This window comes from Lytechinus pictus, chromosome 5, assembly GCF_037042905.1.
Source record: "Lytechinus pictus isolate F3 Inbred chromosome 5, Lp3.0, whole genome shotgun sequence".
Lineage (NCBI taxonomy): Eukaryota > Metazoa > Echinodermata > Echinoidea > Temnopleuroida > Toxopneustidae > Lytechinus > Lytechinus pictus.
Window position 1 is genome coordinate 16841774 of NC_087249.1, and position 19272 is coordinate 16861045.

General features: G+C 35.8%; 3 protein-coding genes across 6 annotated transcripts in view; 1 reads left to right on the top strand and 2 right to left on the bottom strand.

Moving 5' to 3' along the window:
- LOC129261722 (coiled-coil domain-containing protein 171-like) overlaps positions 1-4149 on the top strand; it is a 50555-nt gene extending 46406 nt beyond the window's left edge. For 2 of the 3 annotated variants that reach the window (XM_064099906.1, XM_064099907.1), the window contains one exon: positions 1653-4149. In XM_064099906.1, the coding sequence (XP_063955976.1) occupies positions 1653-1707 (55 nt within the window). In that variant the 3' untranslated portion in view covers positions 1708-4149. The remainder of the gene's footprint in view (positions 1-1652) is intronic. The other variant, XR_010293666.1, reaches the window with a different exon arrangement.
- Positions 4150-6299: 2150 nt separating this feature from the next.
- LOC129260453 (centlein-like) lies at positions 6300-13284 on the bottom strand. Its single transcript, XM_054898430.2, has 5 exons — positions 13072-13284; positions 10156-10341; positions 8736-8945; positions 7030-7098; positions 6300-6486 (listed from the first exon to the last, which is right to left on the bottom strand). The coding sequence occupies exons 1-5, from the start codon at positions 13282-13284 to the stop codon at positions 6397-6399; spliced, it is 768 nt and encodes a 255-aa protein (XP_054754405.2). The 3' UTR covers positions 6300-6396.
- Positions 13285-16109: 2825 nt separating this feature from the next.
- LOC129260452 (uncharacterized) lies at positions 16110-17758 on the bottom strand. Of its 2 annotated transcripts, none has more exons than XM_064099387.1 (2): positions 17496-17758; positions 16110-17040 (listed from the first exon to the last, which is right to left on the bottom strand). In XM_064099387.1, the coding sequence occupies exons 1-2, from the start codon at positions 17665-17667 to the stop codon at positions 16142-16144; spliced, it is 1071 nt and encodes a 356-aa protein (XP_063955457.1). In that variant the 5' UTR covers positions 17668-17758; the 3' UTR covers positions 16110-16141. The 2 variants fall into 2 exon arrangements, with proteins under 2 accessions (XP_063955457.1, XP_054754404.2); XM_054898429.2 differs by having other exon boundaries at positions 16110-17043.
- Positions 17759-19272: the final 1514 nt, after the last annotated feature.

The window sequence follows — 19272 nt, forward strand, 5'->3', positions numbered from 1 at the left end:
TATGATACACATTCTCCATAAACCATTGTTTGAGTATCTTAGGCATTGGGCTCAATGGATTAATTGCTAATCTTTAGATGATTTCTTTACAAAAGACAACCTGCAGCTGACCTAGCAATAGCCATGAGCCAAGCATCTCTTTGTCTCAAAGTTATGCATGACATCTGAAGTTATCTAGCTTACCTGTAGGTCATTGTCTTACCTAGCAACAATCATGAATTCATTGAGGTTTCATGTCCCATCATTATTTTACAAATTCCTTAGGGTGATGCATATATTTACTATTCTATTTTAAGTCCTTTAAGTGTAGATAGAATCATGGATGGAAGAATACCCAACCATTGAAATTCAAAGGATAGCTTGCTTGCATTTTTTTCATCGTTGGCTTAATGTTTGAATGGCTTTGTGATCTGGTCTTAATGAATTCAAGTCTACTTGAAGAGATTTGTGTAATGAATTCCTAATTTGTATGAATGCATGATAAAAGATTCTCACCTCCTCTCTGCTTATTGGCTGATAGCACTGAAGTCTATTGTCAAACATCATGTTTATGCACGAGGTTTCGGAAGTCAAACCGTGACGTGGTGGTTTCTTGACTAACCATCAAAAAGTTTGCTTATCATATGCTGAGGTATATAAGACAGGCCTTGCTTGCTCATAAGTCGGAGGCAGTGAGCAAGCAAGGCCAGAGTACAGTGACACATATAACAGAACATATGACCAGTCATGTGATGATGATGATGTCATCACATCAACATAACAATAAACATGCACAACACAAGACTCTACAACATACCATTATAACCCCAGCTAACCTTTATGCTGTATGCTGGCCTTGTTTATTATCTATTTATGTCAGCCTTTTTTCGGCTGGCATGAATTGGTGATGTGCTAGTGGGCTGCGTTTTCAACTCAAAAGCAATTTATGCTAATTAGATTTGGGCGCAGTTAGCAGGATTGTTTTGTATTTTTGGTCTTTGTTGGCCAAGAATTTGCTTTTGAAATGTCATTGAAATTTAGATAGACCTTTTCAAGAATCTAGACATAGCAGGGATGCAAACTATTCATTATTTGCGCTATGAATAGACAAAATAGAATTCAAGAGACAGAGCTGCAGTGCCCATGCTTTGGTTCAGGGCCTGCACATTTTGAAGATGAGTCTGATAGTCTATTTGATGGTTATGAATGGATTTCAGGTCATGGTCACTTGATAAGAATTAGCATGGTTTTTATTGTGGATTACTAGGCCAAGATAAGAAATGAGATGGTTATTGGATATCACAAATAAAGAAACTTGAATATTATTTTAATAGTCAGAGCTAGGGAATTATTATAGAATTAATGTGTTGGTTTTTTTGTTGAAAAATTATTAATCTTGGTTGTCATCACAATAGCACACAAGACTGGTAGAAACATTCCACTTGTTCATATTTCATTTGTCAAAATAAACATTGTAATTTACGCTTTAATCACAGAAAGGTATATCAATGACTGATCACAACTGCAACTAGGTGAAAACAAAGGCTATACTTTTCTCGTTCATGAGATTAATATTTTACAGTGTTGTAAATTGTACAAATTAATCCTGTAAATACTGTATATCATCTCAATGATCGATTTATAATCATCATGCGAATTGTGCTTAATTACAGGATGAGTACCCCAGCAGGCATCAGTTCTTCCCCAATCAAACTACCAAGAGTTTGAGCAAGCAGTCGGCCTTATCTGGTGGGAGCATATGGAGGACGTACCCTGTGATGTTGGTTGTGAAGCGGGCAGCGAGTTATACTTCCAATGCAAATATGAATAAACAACATGTGATTGGGTCAGGAAGATGGTGGACCCTGATCAGCTACAATGTTGAATTTTAAAAGGGCATTTAACTGCGAAACTTCCGAAATTAATATGAAGGAAAAAGATACCGAACATGGAGAGGGATCGTGAGCAGCTTAAATTTCATGTATGAAACTGGCATTTGACTCCACTACTTCCAGTAACAGAATTGGTAAGGGAGAGAGGGGGGTCATCATTAGCTAGTGTTGAGTGTGAAACGGGCTGTTAGCTACACTTCTTCCAGTGAGAGAGGAGCTCTGATTAGCTTCAATGTCAGATGTGAAAGGGGTTGTTTGCTACACTTGTTGGAATGCTAGTTTATATATAAGCTACACTAGTTTGAATGGTAGTATACATATATAAACAGCCTTGTGATGGGGAAGACCATGGACCTATTACGAATGGACATTCAACGAACCCCCGCCTTTGGGACAAAGACCGTCACCGCTAATCCTTTTATAAACAGAGCGCTGGCAGCTGACGCCCATCAAGCCTGTCGTAAAACACGCTCTCGCTGATGGACAGCGGAAATCAATTGTACGCTGCTCCTACCCGTTGCGATGTTGTTCGTTCACTTTATCAAAAGCAACGCACAGCAGCGAACGTTAACGCTATGAAAATGATAGCAGAAACAAGAAAACAGGCGTGCATAAACGTATTTTTTACGTACATCGCAAACAACCGCAAATGAAATGCATTGACATCACCTTGCAGATCCGTATATCTACGGCAAAAAAGCAGTTGAAATTTGACGGAGAAATGTGTGAAAAAACGTTAAAAATGCATCTTTTTCGGACAGTATTGATGTCGATAGTAGCGCTTACCTTTGGTCAGAAGTTGATTTTCATTTGGGCATAAAATTCCACAGGATTGATGAAATTTAACGGGATTTTTTTTGATGGTCAGACGACAATCGCACATTATAGACAGCCTAAATTAATGTACTGAAAAACCGGATATGAATCGCGCATTGCATTCTAGGTAATGTAGGGACTTTCCCTATTGGCAATCGGGGCTAAAACATGACCGTCTTTGGTCGAAAGAGGGCCAGTGATCGATCGGTGACGATCATTGGCCGAAAGGAGCTTGTGTAAACAATCGCCCCGGGCGGTCGTCGTAAAAACCGCGTAAAGAGAAAGTTAAGGGTTAGACAGCGATTTTGACAGCTGGAAACAGGTGGTGGTCATAAAGAGCTCTCGTTGAATGTCCATTCGTAATAGGTCCATGGGAAGACATAGACCGTATCAGGTGAAATGGACAATGTACCGCACTTTGTCTAATGTGCCGAAATAGGTGTGTACATAATGGAACAAGGAAGAAGAACCATGAGTGAATATGATTTAGAATACTGTGATACTGGATGGTTAACTGAAGTGTGAGCTAATAACCTCCTCCTTCGTTGCCAGTATAAACCACCTTGATTTTGTTACAATTACCTCAGTTGTATGTACAGACCAATCATTGCTGGCTTCTTAAAGAAAATGCTCCCCAGGGAGTGGAGAAACTGTAAACTATGTGTGAAGGCTTACCAGAATCGAAGGTCTGGGTATTAATCTATGTATATACATGTATGATATATGTAAATGTATTTAATTCCTATATAAGCTGAAATATTTTTAGTTCCCAGGTACTTTTTTACTTCATGCCCACCATTTTATAATACACATTTTCCTCTACCAAAGCCAAGTTCTCTCTTGAGATTAGAATTACTCTGAGAAGGGTGAATTGTAATGTCCCCATTTTAGCCTCTGGAAAGTGTGAATTGCCACCAATAGGCACAGACCTGATTTTGGGTGGAAGAAAGAGTAATTTCAAACTTTGTATTATACATTGATGATAGGAAACTATGCAGTGTCCCTAGCTTATTCTTAGCCTCTACAAGTCTACTATTTTGTCTTATTTTCCAAGTTGGCAGGTATGTCCACCAACTTTGTTTCATGTTTGTTTGGTCTAAATGTGACTGGTTTGCGGTATGAATTAGAAACAGCATGTTTATTATGATAAAATATTAAAAAGATGCAATGGCCAATTTAGCTCAAAATTAGTTATATAAGAATGGATAATACCACCCAGGTACATATAATATTTTGGCACTTTGGTCTATACAATGCCTTATGGTTTATTCTTCACATCAGATATGATAATATGGACCAATCAAGTATTTGGCAATTGTTTGGTGAGATCAATTCCACCCCAGAAAAAAGTTGATTTGAATCAATATAGAAAAATCAAACAAGCATAATGCTGACAATTTCATCAAATCGGATTTAGTGTCGCTTAGTTTTCACAAAACAATTATATGCAAATGAGAGATTTTGTTAAAATATTTCATGAAATACATAACTTTTTTTTCAATCAGTTCTTGATTAATTTTCCAGTGCTATGCTTGTTGGATTTTTCTCTTAAAAATGGGGTGGACTTATCCTTCAAAAATAGGCAAGACAAAGATATATATTGTTCATCATTACTTTAATTACAATTCAATATATACAAGAAACTATACATTCATCATTCCTGTAATTCCAATTTATACAAATACTAAAAAATAACAAACTCTGGACACAGGTTTCCATTTCAAGACCTTAAACATTCAAACAAGTTAGGATTAACATTTGAGAATGATTGTAGATGCCAGTTTATATTTCTACTTTATACAATGTAAAAGATATTTCAGAATTGTAGATGTCAGCTGCAATAAAATTATACCTTCATCCTGTTTTCCCCCCTCACTCCATTCAAGAAATGCAAGTACTTCTATATATAAATTCACAAAACGTAATTGTAAATAATGTATATAAATAGAATTTCATTATATTGAAATACATGTGTGTGTATTCATTTCCTAAATACACTGTATTGTGCTAAAGTCCTTTCTTATTAAAGCTGAAACTAATTTTAAAAATTCCCTTGTTTCTTCTAGTTACATGGATTTAGAAGTGAATTTCCTACCAACCTTTCAAAGAAAAAATTCCAGCTTCAACTCTAGGGTGTTTCAGAAATAGATTTCATTGGTGTTAAGTTCCGATAGAAGAGTCACCAAGTTATGAACTGCTTTATGGAAACCCCTTCCAGTGGGTTAAAAATAATTGATAATCTAATTTAGCAAGCAAGAACAGGGGGTAGGGGTGTTTGACTTAGATTCAAACTTCTAAATTTTCAGTGTAAAGCTTTTCAGATTTTTCTATTTAAAATTCTTTAAATTTCCCAGAGCATGCTATATAAGATGCGGATGCATTACTGCATTGGTCAAATAATCCTCAAGAGACTAAATAAAGGCCACCGCACCTTTTGGTCTGCGACCTAATTTGGAATGTAGAAGGGTTTGATGCTAATAAAGAGACATGGAATATCTTACTGTGTAATGTTCTTAGTCATCGCACAAATAGTTGTTCAAATCTGGGACTGAGCCATCATCCTTATAAGAATATCTTTAATGTGACGTCATAGCAATTATACGATTGGCTACGATTTGAAACTAATTTATCCTTTACTCCACAATAAAGACTTGCAATCATCCAAAAAAAAATTGTTATATTTTTAAAAAGATACTTTTCATTCATATTTGCAGAAAATTAGCAAAATGCGATTTGTTCCAAAATAGGATGTTAGGATCGTGGAACAGTCCTAAGGTGTGCGGTGGCCTTAAGATTGAGCATGCGTGTCAGCACTTAAGCACAATGATTCAATACTATGATACACCCCCAGGTAGGTGTTTCATAAAGCTGTTCGTAAGTTAAGAATGACTGGTGATCCTTTCTGGTGGTAAATGGTATATTCATTTAGCGCGCAAGAAAGGATCACCAGTCGTTCTGAACTTACAAACAACTTTATGAAATGGCCCTAATTCTTCCAGGGGGGGGGGGGGGCCAAATGGCCCCCCCCCCCCCTTGACAATTTTCGCGATATATCTGCTGCGCAAAATTTTTTGACCTCGGCGCTCACTGACTTTAAGTCTCGCAACATTATGTAAATGCATGTCAGACCCCAAATTGCTCATAAACGTGATTTCATGTACAAATCCAATGCAGATTGTGTATTATCCAAAATTCATAAATGTATCATTTCTACTTTTACTGATTAAACTTATGATCAGAATTAAGTCTGGAAAGATTTCCATCGAAAAAACAATAAAAAAAACAAAAAGCAAAAAAACAAAAATACATAAGAAATCGGTCTTGGTACCACAATTTTTTTCATTCACAATTGTTAGGAATGCTATAAAGAATATTTTCACCCAAAAATAGTATTCTAGGAGCTTTATTTAGTGAATCAGAGCAAAAAGTATGATTTCATTAATAAATTAGCATAATTAATTCATATGAATTCAGTGAAATTTACCAATGCAACTGCGTAGATTACGTCATTCTCTACCATCATGCAAATTTTTGTTGTGATCGCGCAATCCGTGGCTGAGATCTTGAGGGAGGCCATAATGCCCCCCCCCCCCCCCCCCCCGGAATGACATGAATCAAAATACCCCGGGAGATTTAGGGTTAAAGGAATAAACCTTCATTTTTCTCTACATTACAAAGATTCAAATGGATATTTTACGGATCTCTTTTGTCACCTTGATCCTCTGGCCAAAGCAAGTGCTTCATCTCGCGAGTGTAACTTCTCCATCAGCATACCTTTCAACTTCTTCCTTTGAAATTTCTGAAAAAAAAATCAAAGGAAATAAGTGTAACCGTTTGCTTACATACATAAAAATCGATGGGAGGGGGGGCTGAAACATATACAAATTGTAAAAATGACCATCTGGGTTTTTGTGCATGATCAGCACCCCCCCCCCCTTACTTTCAAAACCATTCGGCACCCCCTGTAATGTACCGGGGACCTTCTAATATGAATCGTCAAGGTGAAACATTTTTTTTTTTAACAGATTATACAAAACGTGTATGATATACAGACACTTCTCAACCAAAAAATTAATTTCTTATTTTTAAGGGCTACTTTACACAACCTAATGACTAAATCAGCCACCTTGCAGTGAATGGGAATTTTCCGGGGCTCTTTTTAAAAATTCTTCCACACCAGTTTGAGCATTGTAGGGGATGGAATCACCCCAAAAGCCCCCGTGTAATTTTTTTCTGAATTGATCAGATTTGTGTAGTCCTTGACTACAGCAAAGTTAGCCATACCATCATTCATTTTAAGCAAATACAAATTTTTTTAAATGATATGGAGTGCAAAATTTACCTTTGAATTGAGAAGTGACTTTATCTGTTGATGCCACTCAGTGTCCTGGTCATGAGAAGGCTGCTTTATCTATGTGTGAGAAGATCAAGAAATAAATCATTAAAACGTCGCTGCTGTGTCCAACATACAACATGTATATCTTATTGTATTTATATTGATTGTACCTGTTTTCACTCATTGTATGAAACTAGCTTTATAAATTCATATCTAATGTCTACATACTTCACTATGATTCATTGGATATTAACCCTTTCAATTGTGGGCCATTCATGTGGAATAAGACATCCATGTTTCCTCTCTTAGCACTTTCAAAATGTCATTAAAATTCTGGTTATTCAGGCAAGCTGTATAGTAAATGTAACTCTCACCCCCTCTTTCCATAGTGGTTATACAATGCGACTTGTCTTCTCCAGACAAGCTGAGACCATCACAAATCCAGAGAAGGCATTTGGCCAGATAAAGCAGATATGGGAGACCCAATGGTAGCTACATGTACATGGCGTAAATTATAGATGTGTTTTTCTTTAACAGAAATTAAATCACTTTGTTCCCAAACTCTTGGAATAAATTATCGAGGAATGTAACGAGCGGGTCTTGGAAAGAAAGGGAATGAGTCAATAAAACTAAGTTTTATAATATGATCATCGGGGCTTCACAAAGTCATCCATTGTTTTACTGTAGGTTCAAACATAAGAGATGGCGCTGTTCATAAATTGCTCAACAACAAGTATTAAGTTCTCCCCCCAAATAAAAAATACAAAACTCTCTCTTCATTCTTGTCTTAACTCAGTGTTTTTGTGTGGTTGAGCTTGTTTACAGAAAATCCACAAAAGTTGGAATATATGACATTTCATCTAGAAAGTTGTCAGTGATTATTTCGTTTGATTTTGTTCTGATCAGTCAAATGAACTACGGTAACTATGATGGATTGACCGCACATGAGGGTGATGGTTCCATGACATTTGCTCTGCTGTAAATTCAACGCACTAATGGAATGACCAACTTCAACGGTAACCTCACACAAAACCCTATTGCAACCCTAACCCTACATCTTAGACAAAATAAAGCCCAGAGCAAATGTTGTGTCACCAAGACAGAGCTGCCAAGTTGTATTTTGCATTTTCAGTATTCTTATCCCCCAAAATCAGTATTTTGACAAAAAAAATCAGTATTTTTACCGTGTGAGATAAATATTTTGTATTTTTCCCCCCAAAAGTGTATTTCATAATAAAATGCTTGGCGCACTCACCCATCATGGCGCTCAAGCTGCATGCAAGCTAAAATGTGCACTGCTCTTGCAGATGAAAAAAAAAAAACATTGAAACTTGTGTATATCTCACCCTGGTTTTTACAAAATTTCCTGAAATTACATTGATCTAATAACCATATTTGTGTACGTTTTATGAAATAGAGACATAAAGAGATGATTTTTCTCAATAAATTTCAATTTTGTAAATTAAATTTTTTTTTTTAAAACTACAAAAAACGTATTTTTTAAAGAAAAAACGTACCGCTGTATTTTGGTTGCAAAAACGTACTAAATACGGAAAAATCGTACTACTTGGCAGCTCTGCCAAGAGTGATATGTGCAAAAGTGTAGATGTATTAACATATTCTGACAGGCACATTAAATTAATAACTAGCATAACAGGTAGATACATCTTATCATTGACGTTAAACTGTTCACAGGGAAAAATTGAAATTACCGCTTGAATCTCCTCCCGTTCCTTCTCTTCTTCCATGAACTGTTCAAGATCTTTGGTGCTCATGTTCAGGATGGACGACGCGATGGACCGGGCTCTTATCATGGACTGGTCCCTCTCAGGCTCTGGTCCAGGGGTTGGGGTCCTGGAACTCTTCGCTAAGGCCTGGTCTAGGGCATTCTGAGCTTGTGATGAGAATTCAGTTGCTAAGTCCTGAAAAAATGAAAATGGGGAAAATACTGGTCAATCGTATATGCCCAAAATACTGCTATACTGCATTCTTTTTATCCTGTTTTAAAGCATAAATTTTTCAAAAACATACCCAAAATCACCATTCTTACAAGTTTTAAAAATCCTTTTTCTAGGAAATAACTGTTTGACTGGAATAATTCATAACTTTGTAAGTTCTTTTCCGATTTTTATCAAATTTTCAGTATTTTTTTTTCTTATCTGTTCAAATCATATCTTCAGCCTGGAGTACCCCTTTAAAATGCTACACATTGGCAGCTCTGCTGTACCATCAACCTCAAAAGCTGATTTTCCAGGCAAGATACTGCCTAATGATTTTCCACCAAATCCTAACCTTCCAGAGATATGCCTTAACAGTGGGATATATACATCTCAAATATATCATTATTTGGTTGTTAAGACCTTGTATATCAAACTTTACAATTTTTGTGTACAGTTCAAAGCTATAATACAGAATTATGGCAATAGTGGCACACTCTCATTGACTGAAAACAGTCTCCACATTCCTGTAGAAAACGCCTCCTATTGCAAGGATACCAATTACAATTGATAAAAAATTCTGAAAAACCATCTAGAATGACACCTTTTCTACATGAGGACAATGTTCAAATGGCCAAAAAAAATATGTCCGAGTTTAGATTTTTGTCTAAAAAGTGGCATTCCTGCTGAGTGCACAAGACAAATTTTCAATTTATCTGTCAAATGATTCATAAATTATCGCTAAAAATAAATTTGATGATCACAAAACATGTAGATAATTACAGCAAAAATACACCTGCAGCCCATTTTAAAGAGTTATGATTGATCCGATCAATCCCATCTATGGATGGCCAGCAACATCAACATCTATTATTCATGTTTGTTCAAAATATTTTCTAACTATGATGTATATTCGTGCATTCACTGTTTTCTTGAAAATTCACTGTGCTTCTCTTTGTCCTACAAAGGACAATGTGCCAATTCCTATAGAAAAAATTTAGGACACTGATGGATTTCCATAGAGTTACGATTGATTGGATCAAATCAATCATAACTCTTTGTAAGACGGAGCCCATTTCATAACAAATTTGTAATAACAATACTGAAATCATTCAATTTGATTGGCTAATCATAAATTTGTTATATTAACTGCATTTGTTATTATAACAAGTCTCTATGAAACTGGCTCCTGTACCTCAATGAAGGCTTCCAGCTCGCGGACTCTAGATTGGAGCTGCTTGAATTTAACATGAGCGGCATCTAATGCTGTCTCTGATTGGCTTGCTAGCATTTGAAGCTGCTGGGATGCTGTCGTCTCCATCTCTGTGAGGGCGCTCTCCGCTTCACTCAGTTTGGACAGTGTGTCCCGGAGTACCTTGGCCTAAATCAACAGAATCATTAAAGAGTTTTCAGAAAGATATACTTTCAATATACAATGACTGTAATGTAGAGGGAAAGTATTATAGATCTAAATTTGCAAATTTTTTTACACCTCTTCTACATAAGATGTGAGAAGTAATAATATTCATGGAAAAAGTTTAAAGCATCATAAAGAATACTGAAGTGTGACATCATCAATTTTGAGCATGATGAAATACCTCTACACGAGGGCCTTAGATATGACCTCATGAATACATAATTAGCCCCATTTAAGTTAATGTAATATTGGCCTGGTTCTAAAAGTTAGGAACCAGGGGTGGTATTCTGAAAACGTTCTTATATTTGTTCTTATCTTTTATCTTATCTATTATCTATTATAGATAAGAAGACGCTAAAATCCTTGCAAATCGGTATTCTGAAACTCTTCTGAACGCGTTCTTATCTCTGTAAGGACTGCCCCCTTCTTATCTTCAACACGCCCATTTTTAAGATATTACCAATCAAAATGCGCTTTATATTGGCAGTTTAACCAATAGAAGCGATCCTTATGTCAAGAGAATATCCTGGGCGCTGCGCGTACACTGTTTTTGGCGCATTGTACGAAAATAGGCTTTTTATACGCAATGACTGATTATTACTTTGAGACACGTGCACAAAATAAAGAAAGAAATTAAAGAAAAAAGTAAAAAAGCAGGTACGAATAAAGAATAAAACAGGAAGAAAAAAGTAAGTAGGTAAGAAAGGAGACAGAAAATGGTCAGAATGAAGCAGAAATTAAAAAATAAGATGACAGGAACAAAGCAGAAAATAATGAAAGAAAGAGTAAATGAAAGAAAGCAAGCAAAAAGAACTTAAGAGAAAATTAAAAGAAAGAAAAAGAATGAATAAAATAAATAAAAAGGAGAAAGAGAACGAATATCAATCATAATGAAGGAATAAAGAACCGAAAAAAGAAAACAGTTAGAAAAAACGAGCGAAAGAAAGTACAAATTAAAGAAAGAGAAACGGAAGGAATAAAAAAATGTAAAAAGTGAAGGAAGAGAGAAAAAGGAAAATGAAACAAAGAAATAAAGAGAGAGAGAGAGAAATAAAGGAAATATAAGAGAAAAGATGAAAGAGTAATTGAAACAAAAATAAAGACTAAGAAAAGATTAATCCAAAGGTAAATTCAAAGACAGAAAAAAAGGGAAAATAAAAAGGCAGGAAAAAGGAAGAATGAATGAAAAAAAAAAAAAAAACATTAATGGAAAGAATAAAGAAATTTTTTTTTACAAATTAATAGAAGAAAAAAAAGAGAGAAAAAAAGAAAATAAAGAGAGTAAATTAAGAACGAACGGAAAAAGAATGAGCGAAAGAAACAAAAAGAAAGTAAAAAGACACAAAAGTGTCAGAAAGCAGAAATTGATAAAAAAATGAGAGCGAACGAACGAACGAAAAAAAGAACAAAAAAATAAATATAAAAGATATAAAACAAAAAAAAACAAAGAAAAATAAGGGGGGAAATTTGAAATTTAAGGGAAGGAAGAAAGGAAGAAGAAAAAAGGAAAAAAATTAAATAAATAAGAAAGAAGGAATGAAAGAAAAATAAGGAAGAAATAAAAAGATTACAAAAAATAAAGTGAAGGTAGACAGAACAAGAAAAAAAAGGAAAGAAAGAGAGAGAAAGAAAAAAGGGAAATAAAAAAGCAGAAGGACTTAGTAAAGGAAAAAAAGGAAAATGGAAAATAAAAAAGGAAGAAACATCAAGAATAAATGAAACAAAGGAAAAGAAAAATAAAGAAGAAATTAAAAGATTCAAAAGAATAAAACAAAAGAAAAGAAAACAAACTTGAGAATGAAAGGAAGGAAGAAAGACAGACAGAAAAGAAGAAAAAGATAACATAAATATATATAAAAAAATGATAGAAAAAGAGACGGGCAAAATAAAGGGTGAATGAAAGAAAGGGTGGGAGAAATACCTGTTACTCCCAGTGCCCATCGATTTTTGAGCAAGAATGAACGCGGACATCATGAGATGTGATAACCCTCTCGCTATCTTAAATATTATCATAAATATCGTAAGAAGATAAGAAAGATAAAAGATAAGAATGTTTTCAGAATACCACTTATCTTGATTTTGTTCTTATCTTTTTAGCGCGCTTTTGTATTATATGCGCGAGTAATACATTTACGCGCTCAGCATAGGATGGAAAACAAGATAAGAAAAAGATAAGAACAAAAGATAAGAACGTTTTCAGAATACCAATTTGAGAACGTGACGTAGATAAGAACAAAATTAAGATAAGAACGTTTTCAGAATACCGCCCCAGGCCAATAATACAATGACTTCAGTGGGGCTAATTATGTATTCATGAGGTCATATCTAAAGCCCCCCATGGACCGATTCCCACCACGTTTGATTTGTGGATGTATTTCATCATGCTCAACCAAAATATGGTATAAAAAATTGCTAAAACAAAAAATTGTGACATCACCACATTGGCACTCTATAGGCTACATAAAACATTTATATCAGATGTATTTAATTGACTTTTAAAAAATTCAAATATGGGATGAAGCAGAACAAAATGCTGAAAAAGTGAAAACAGTTGGACTAAAACACAACTGTGAAATTACTATAATTTCTAACACGAGAGTCTTTATAGGGTACTATATGCTGACAAATAACATGATTTGAAGAGATTAAGCAAAATAAAAATAACTAAAAACAAGAAGCCACACAGTCTCATACCTTTTTTTCTAGTTCACTCTGAAGATCTAATGCCTGCAGTTCAAAATGATGTTTTTCCTTGGTTACCACGGCAACTCGCTTTCTTAGGGAATCTATCTCTACCTTTTTCTTGTCCAGAGTCTCTGTCAATCCCAAGATTTTGTTCTCTAGCATATCCTGTGACAAAGAAATAAATGAGGAAAACATAGAACTATGACAAAGTGTCTCACACATGATACAAATACTGAAATAACAAAAGCAGGACAAAATTTGACACTTTCACCCTCTAAACCTTTGCCACATTGCTCTGGCGTTCAGAGGTGCAAAAGATATTTTAATCTTAGAATTTAATAAAGTTTGTAATTTGTTGCTAACAAATATTGCTGAATCCAAAGCAGGCCAAAAAAAAGGACACAAATAAATGTGTGTTGTTCCCCTGGTACCAATGCTAGAAAATGAAGGAAAGAGAACAGCGTTTGTTATGCAATTAAAGTGTGGTAAAGAGAATTATAATTTGAAACAAAGAGAGGGAGAGAGAAAATGTGGGGGTGAGAGGAAACGGATAAATCATGAAAAGAAAAATTTAAATATTTTGTCTTTTTTTTCTTTCCTATTTTCCTTTTCATCATTTATCTAACAATGGCACAGAGATGTGCAAAAAAAAGAAGAGATACAAAAGAATGAGAGTAAAGTTGACACACAGCCATAGAGTAGAGAAAGAAAATGACTGAAAGCAAAGAAGGTAAGAGGAAGGAGATTGAAGACAAGAATAGCTAAACTGAAAGGGGTAAAAGTGTAAAGAAGATAAAGGAAAAGAGAAAGTGTAAAGAGAGACAGAAAAGAATAGAAGACCAGCAGGTGGAAAGCATAAAAGAGAAGGAAAAATGAGAGATGAATGAAAAGTGGAAAATCGCAAGGAAAATCAGAGAAAATGAGATAGCAGGAATGAAAGATTTGATAGAATATAAATATTGGAAGAAAAAGGCAAGTTGAGAAGAGAAAAGAGAAGACATAATGTAATACATAAAGAAAGAACAAAACTGAATAACAGGGAAAAGGGAAGAGAAACTTGAAGGGGAAAGAGTGAAAAGGAAGAAAAGGCAAGAGGAAGAAATAAAATGAAAATAGGAAGATTGAAGGGAAGAGAAGATCGGGAGAAAGTTAGGACACTGAGAGTAAAAGATTTAAAAGAATAATCATGAATGGTGGAACAATAGGGAAAAGAAACATCGATTGTAAAAGACAGAAAGGAGACAACATGAAAGAGTACATGAATAAGGTAAGAAAGAAGAAAAAGAGCAAAGAAAGAATTTGAAAAATGAGACAACGGAACACAGAGTGTAAGATATAGAGAATGAAACATTATAGACAGAAGAAAGAAAAGATGAAAGGAAGAAGGGAATGTGAAAACAAAGATAGCAATGAGAAAAAAATAGGATTATGGCAGGGCCCTGGGAATGATATTTTGCAGGGGGTGCTGATGTAGATTTGACAAGGAAAAAAAAAAGAAAAAAAGGTTTCACTACAAAAGGAAGGTCATTTTCATTTTGCCTTTTCTGGTTCCGAGAAATTTGACAAGCAAAAAAAAGGGATTCTGTTTAAACAAAAAGTAAGTCATTTTGGTTACACCAGGGGTGCTGCCTATGGAGAATAATACATGCAGCACCCCGCTTCCCAGGGCCATGGATTATGAAAGTATAGAGAAGACTGAAATCAAGAAAAGATGAAAAGAAAGAGAGAGTGATGTCAAGAATAAAGGATAGAAATATAAAAACGGAAACATAGAATGGAAAAAAGTAGAACGGTAGAAGATAAGAAATGAAAAATATATCACAAAGGAAATGAGAGAAAAAAAGACAAAAGAAAAGGATTTTGAATAAGAAAATAAATGGAGGAAGTGAGACAAGACAAGAGGAAGCCAGAGACTTGCATAGAAAGTAGACATGGAAGTTAAAAGGAAGAAAATGAGAACAGTATAATTGTAAGGAAACAGGTTGGGGAAAGACTGTGAGACAATGAGTAAAAGATACCTATGAGAAAAGTGGATAGTGGGGGGGGGGGGGGTAGAAGAGAGGAAGGGAGAAGGAAGATTGTAAGGGGATAAGAATGTAAGGGAATAAGAATGGCAGAAAACAAGACAGAAATAGTAAAAGATAGAAAGGAAAACAAAATGGGGGAAGGCAGAAGGGAAGCACGGAAAACAGAAGGAAGAAGAAATAAGAAGAAATAAGAAATAAGAAATAGGAAATTAAATGAGATAAGCGAAGAATTGGAGGCAAGGATAGAATCAGAGAAAAGGAGACAAGAGGAAAAAAAAAAGGAAATGAATGGCAGAAGAGAGAAAGACATGATAAGAATAAAAAGGGCAGCAAGAGTAGAGGATAAAACATGAAATATAGAAGGGAGGAAGAAGATATAGAAGATAGGAAAATGAGAAGAGGGAGATTGCAAGGAAAAAATTCGGAGAAAAGGGGATAGCAAGAGTAATGGGTAAAAAGAAAAGGTGGAGAGAAAAGAGAAGAGGAAGAAGAAAAAAGGTGTGTAATTGGTAGAAAGAAGAAAACATAATATAGGACAAAAAATTCACACAAATCACTCTAATTTCCTATAACCCACTATCACTTATACTGTTAAGACCCAAACGCAGTTTTCAACAATGTCCATATATCTCACAAAGTAATGATCTGATCTTTGCAACACACAGATTATCTCACTTATTTTGCCCATTTTCAATGCCGAGATAATTTTTCATACATATACATGTAAAATCACTATAATGCTCTTTTAAATACAGAGATCAAATCTCTGTATTTGCCCTTTCAAAACATAGAGATCACATCTCTCATAAAATATATATCTGCTCACTTAAGTTACCATCTTAAAGCTCAATATTATTAAACAAGACAAAAGATAAGACAAATAACACAAGACTCTAATTTAACAAGGTTTATTCCCTATTGAGGGAAATATTGCAATTAATATTGATACATGAATTATCTTATTTACAATATTTACAAAAATAATTGCACAAAAAGCATAATGCAATATATCAAGGGTGTGAATTGGAAAGTTCATATCTCGAAAGGTCACATTACTCTTCAGTAGCGGTGTGCATCGTCCTCGTAGCCACAGTCAAGAAGATGGCCAAGTTGTCACGAAGAGCCTCCAGCCTCCTGGTAGTCTTGGTCAGATTGATGATGCACCGAAGACAAGGCACTTCATCCTCCAGCATGAAGGTGGTCACCGAAGCCACCCTAGGCATCAGCTCCTCATCGATGCGCTTGATGTTCTGGCTGAGGAAGATGTGGAACCGTTGAACCGTCGACAGGGTGGAGTCCTCGTGGTCGGGAGACGCCTCAGCGCTTCGGACGATGCCCTCTAGGAGTTCGTCCTCGATGCACTCGTGGTAGTTGACAGATGAGGTCGGGTCAGTGGTCGAAGAACGTAGTCTGATGTGGTTATCGATCATCCGCTGGGCATGCTCCCGGACGACATCATCCGACTCCTGGTTGGGAATGAAGTTGGGCACATCCACAGAGTCATCAGAGTAGTAAGAGTCCATATCGCTGTCGTAGGAATCAACGTCGCTGTCGACGACATCAGCATCGAGCTCAGCCCCAGGTACAGAGTCTGTGATGGAGTACTCGAAAGCAGGCGTGGTCAGTTCCCATGGCGACTGCTCTGGAAACGGGACCTCAGCGGAGTCAAGTAGCGAGTCTCGTGGAAGCTGGAACTGAGGTACAGGATCGAAGACCAAGGTACCGTCTAGAGCAGACTCATCGACATCGATGTGGTGACGTGGCAGGGTGGGTGGCACAACGGGCGTTGATGCGAAAGGATCGAAGTACAGCAGCTGGGGTGGGGCCCCTGTTGCGATGGGTCTAGGAGGGCTGTCCGGGGACGATAACACCACCGGGTCTTGCAGACGAAGAGGAGAGGCGGGAGGAGAAGCAGGTCTGCCAGTTTGGTTGGTGAGGTCGCTGGAAGGAACTTCTGAAAATAGATGAAAAGAAAACAAAACAAAAATTAGAACAGTTTGAATTTCACCTTAAAAAACCACAATTCTATAATTCCATGTAACACTTAATGAACAGAAGTTGGATAAACTTGATCAGATTTTTTCATATAATTTCTTGATGTGGAGTTTGATGAAGAATTATTCTGCTATTCAAAATGTGCAATTTTAATGGGAAATATCTTTTTCTTAAAAAAAAAATCTTTTTAATCCTTCGAAATTCTCACAAGTATTTCAGTCTTTGGTCAAACTTGAATATATTTTCCAATTTAGTGATATCTTATATGGCATAATTACTACGGTCATTTAAAATGATATAATTATAATCATAGTACTTAGAAGTATTTCAGTCAAAGTAAGATTAATCTGGGAAGATTTCATTTTATTAATTGACGTTGTTTTCAAAACATGATTGAATTTCTTTACTCACCACCATTATCAATGATCTCTGCCTTGTAGTAACTGCGTTTGTAGCGAACTCGAACCTCTTCGCCAACACTGAGATGACCTCGTTGTCGAACTCGACTACGAGAGACCGTCTCTTCCATGCCGCGGTAGCGGGGTGGTTGAAGCCAGCGGACCGTAACAACAGCGGTAGGCATTCTTGGACTTGAGTTAAGATAATATTGATGACGAATAAAGCTGAAGTTGAATAACTTTGCGAGGAAGTGCGAAGAAGTGATGTTTGCTCGACCGAAGCTATTTCTGATATGAAACCCTTCAGTCAGGTCAGAGATAATTAAAGAAGATGATTGGATTTGCGCTCAACGGTAATTGGACGAAAGCTTGGACCAATCACGGACCTCTATTATATAATAGGAGCCCATTCATCGCGCGATGCGGAACGCCTCCTCCAGCCCCACACAAGCCCTGGACGAGCGGTGACCGGATTAGCGAACAGACAATACGCGGCTGGCTTTGCGCTTTTGTTATAGGCTCAAAACAGTGATCATTGCCTAGCTATTTATTGTTAATTTCAAGATATCCCCTTTAAAGCATGCTTTATTTTCGAAGCTTTCGTTCGTGAAAGGTATAATTATTACCCATAAGATAAGTTCAAAATTGTTAATTCCTTGTCCTCTGCAGTGTAATCCAATTCGGCATACATGTGGTGGATGAGATTGAGAAAGCCAAAATGGTAATACAAAAAAAATCATACGATCAAACTAATGAACATAGAAAAGAAAGGGGTTTGATCTGTCGAAACTTTTCATTTATAATAAGTCGCCTCTATGAAAATGTTGGAAATTGTACATATACTTTGAAGAAACAACAGCTGGTGATTGTTTACTCATTTCATTTATATTTTTTTAATGCCTTTTCTCTTTTTGGGGGAGGGCATTCGCTTATGTGAAAGTTTGAAGAGTTTTAATTTGCACATCAATTTCTTTATAATAATCTTTGAGTACTATAGTTAACCAAAAGTTCGCACTTAGCAGTCATGAAATGGATAAGTTCTACATAGACCAATTCACAAAACATTTGCAATATTTGAATAAACTTTAAATTCAAAGGAGGACCTACATGCATAGACCTACACCCGCTACAAATTTATCATGATTATAGCCATCGTCAATTTTGATTCGCAAATCAATATAGCTATAACAATCTATACTAAGTTAACGACAAATTCGCCTTCATGATGGGAAATGCTCTAGGCCTATTCACAAAACATTGCAATCTGAATGTTAAAAGGATATTTTATGATGATTATACGTCAGTGGGCCCATTCTCGCAATTCATGATGGGGTTTCAAAAACTACGCATGGATTGCCACACTGTAAAAAAATATTGGGTAAAATTTTAACCAGCACGAGCTAGGCGAATTGTGTCCAGCCAATTTGGGACAGAATTTTACCCAATGCGGGAAGCATATTGTCCAGTAAGGTTAAAAAAAATAAGCAGCAATTACTTTAGAATGGGCAAAATTTTCATCACACTGGATAAATAAAAATGCCAAATAGAAATGCCCATGCAATGTTGGTTGGACAAAATTACCCTTAACCTCACGGATCATTTTTTTAGAGTGCAACTGTTTCTATTTCGATATATTAACACAGAAACAGAAACGTAATTCTATAAATCTACTGGTAATCAATTATTTATTAACTATTGCGCATAAATATCCATTATTTACATACAATTAAGTTTGATAATTAAATATCAAGAGCAAAAACAAAACAAAAACACGAAGATATGATAATGGA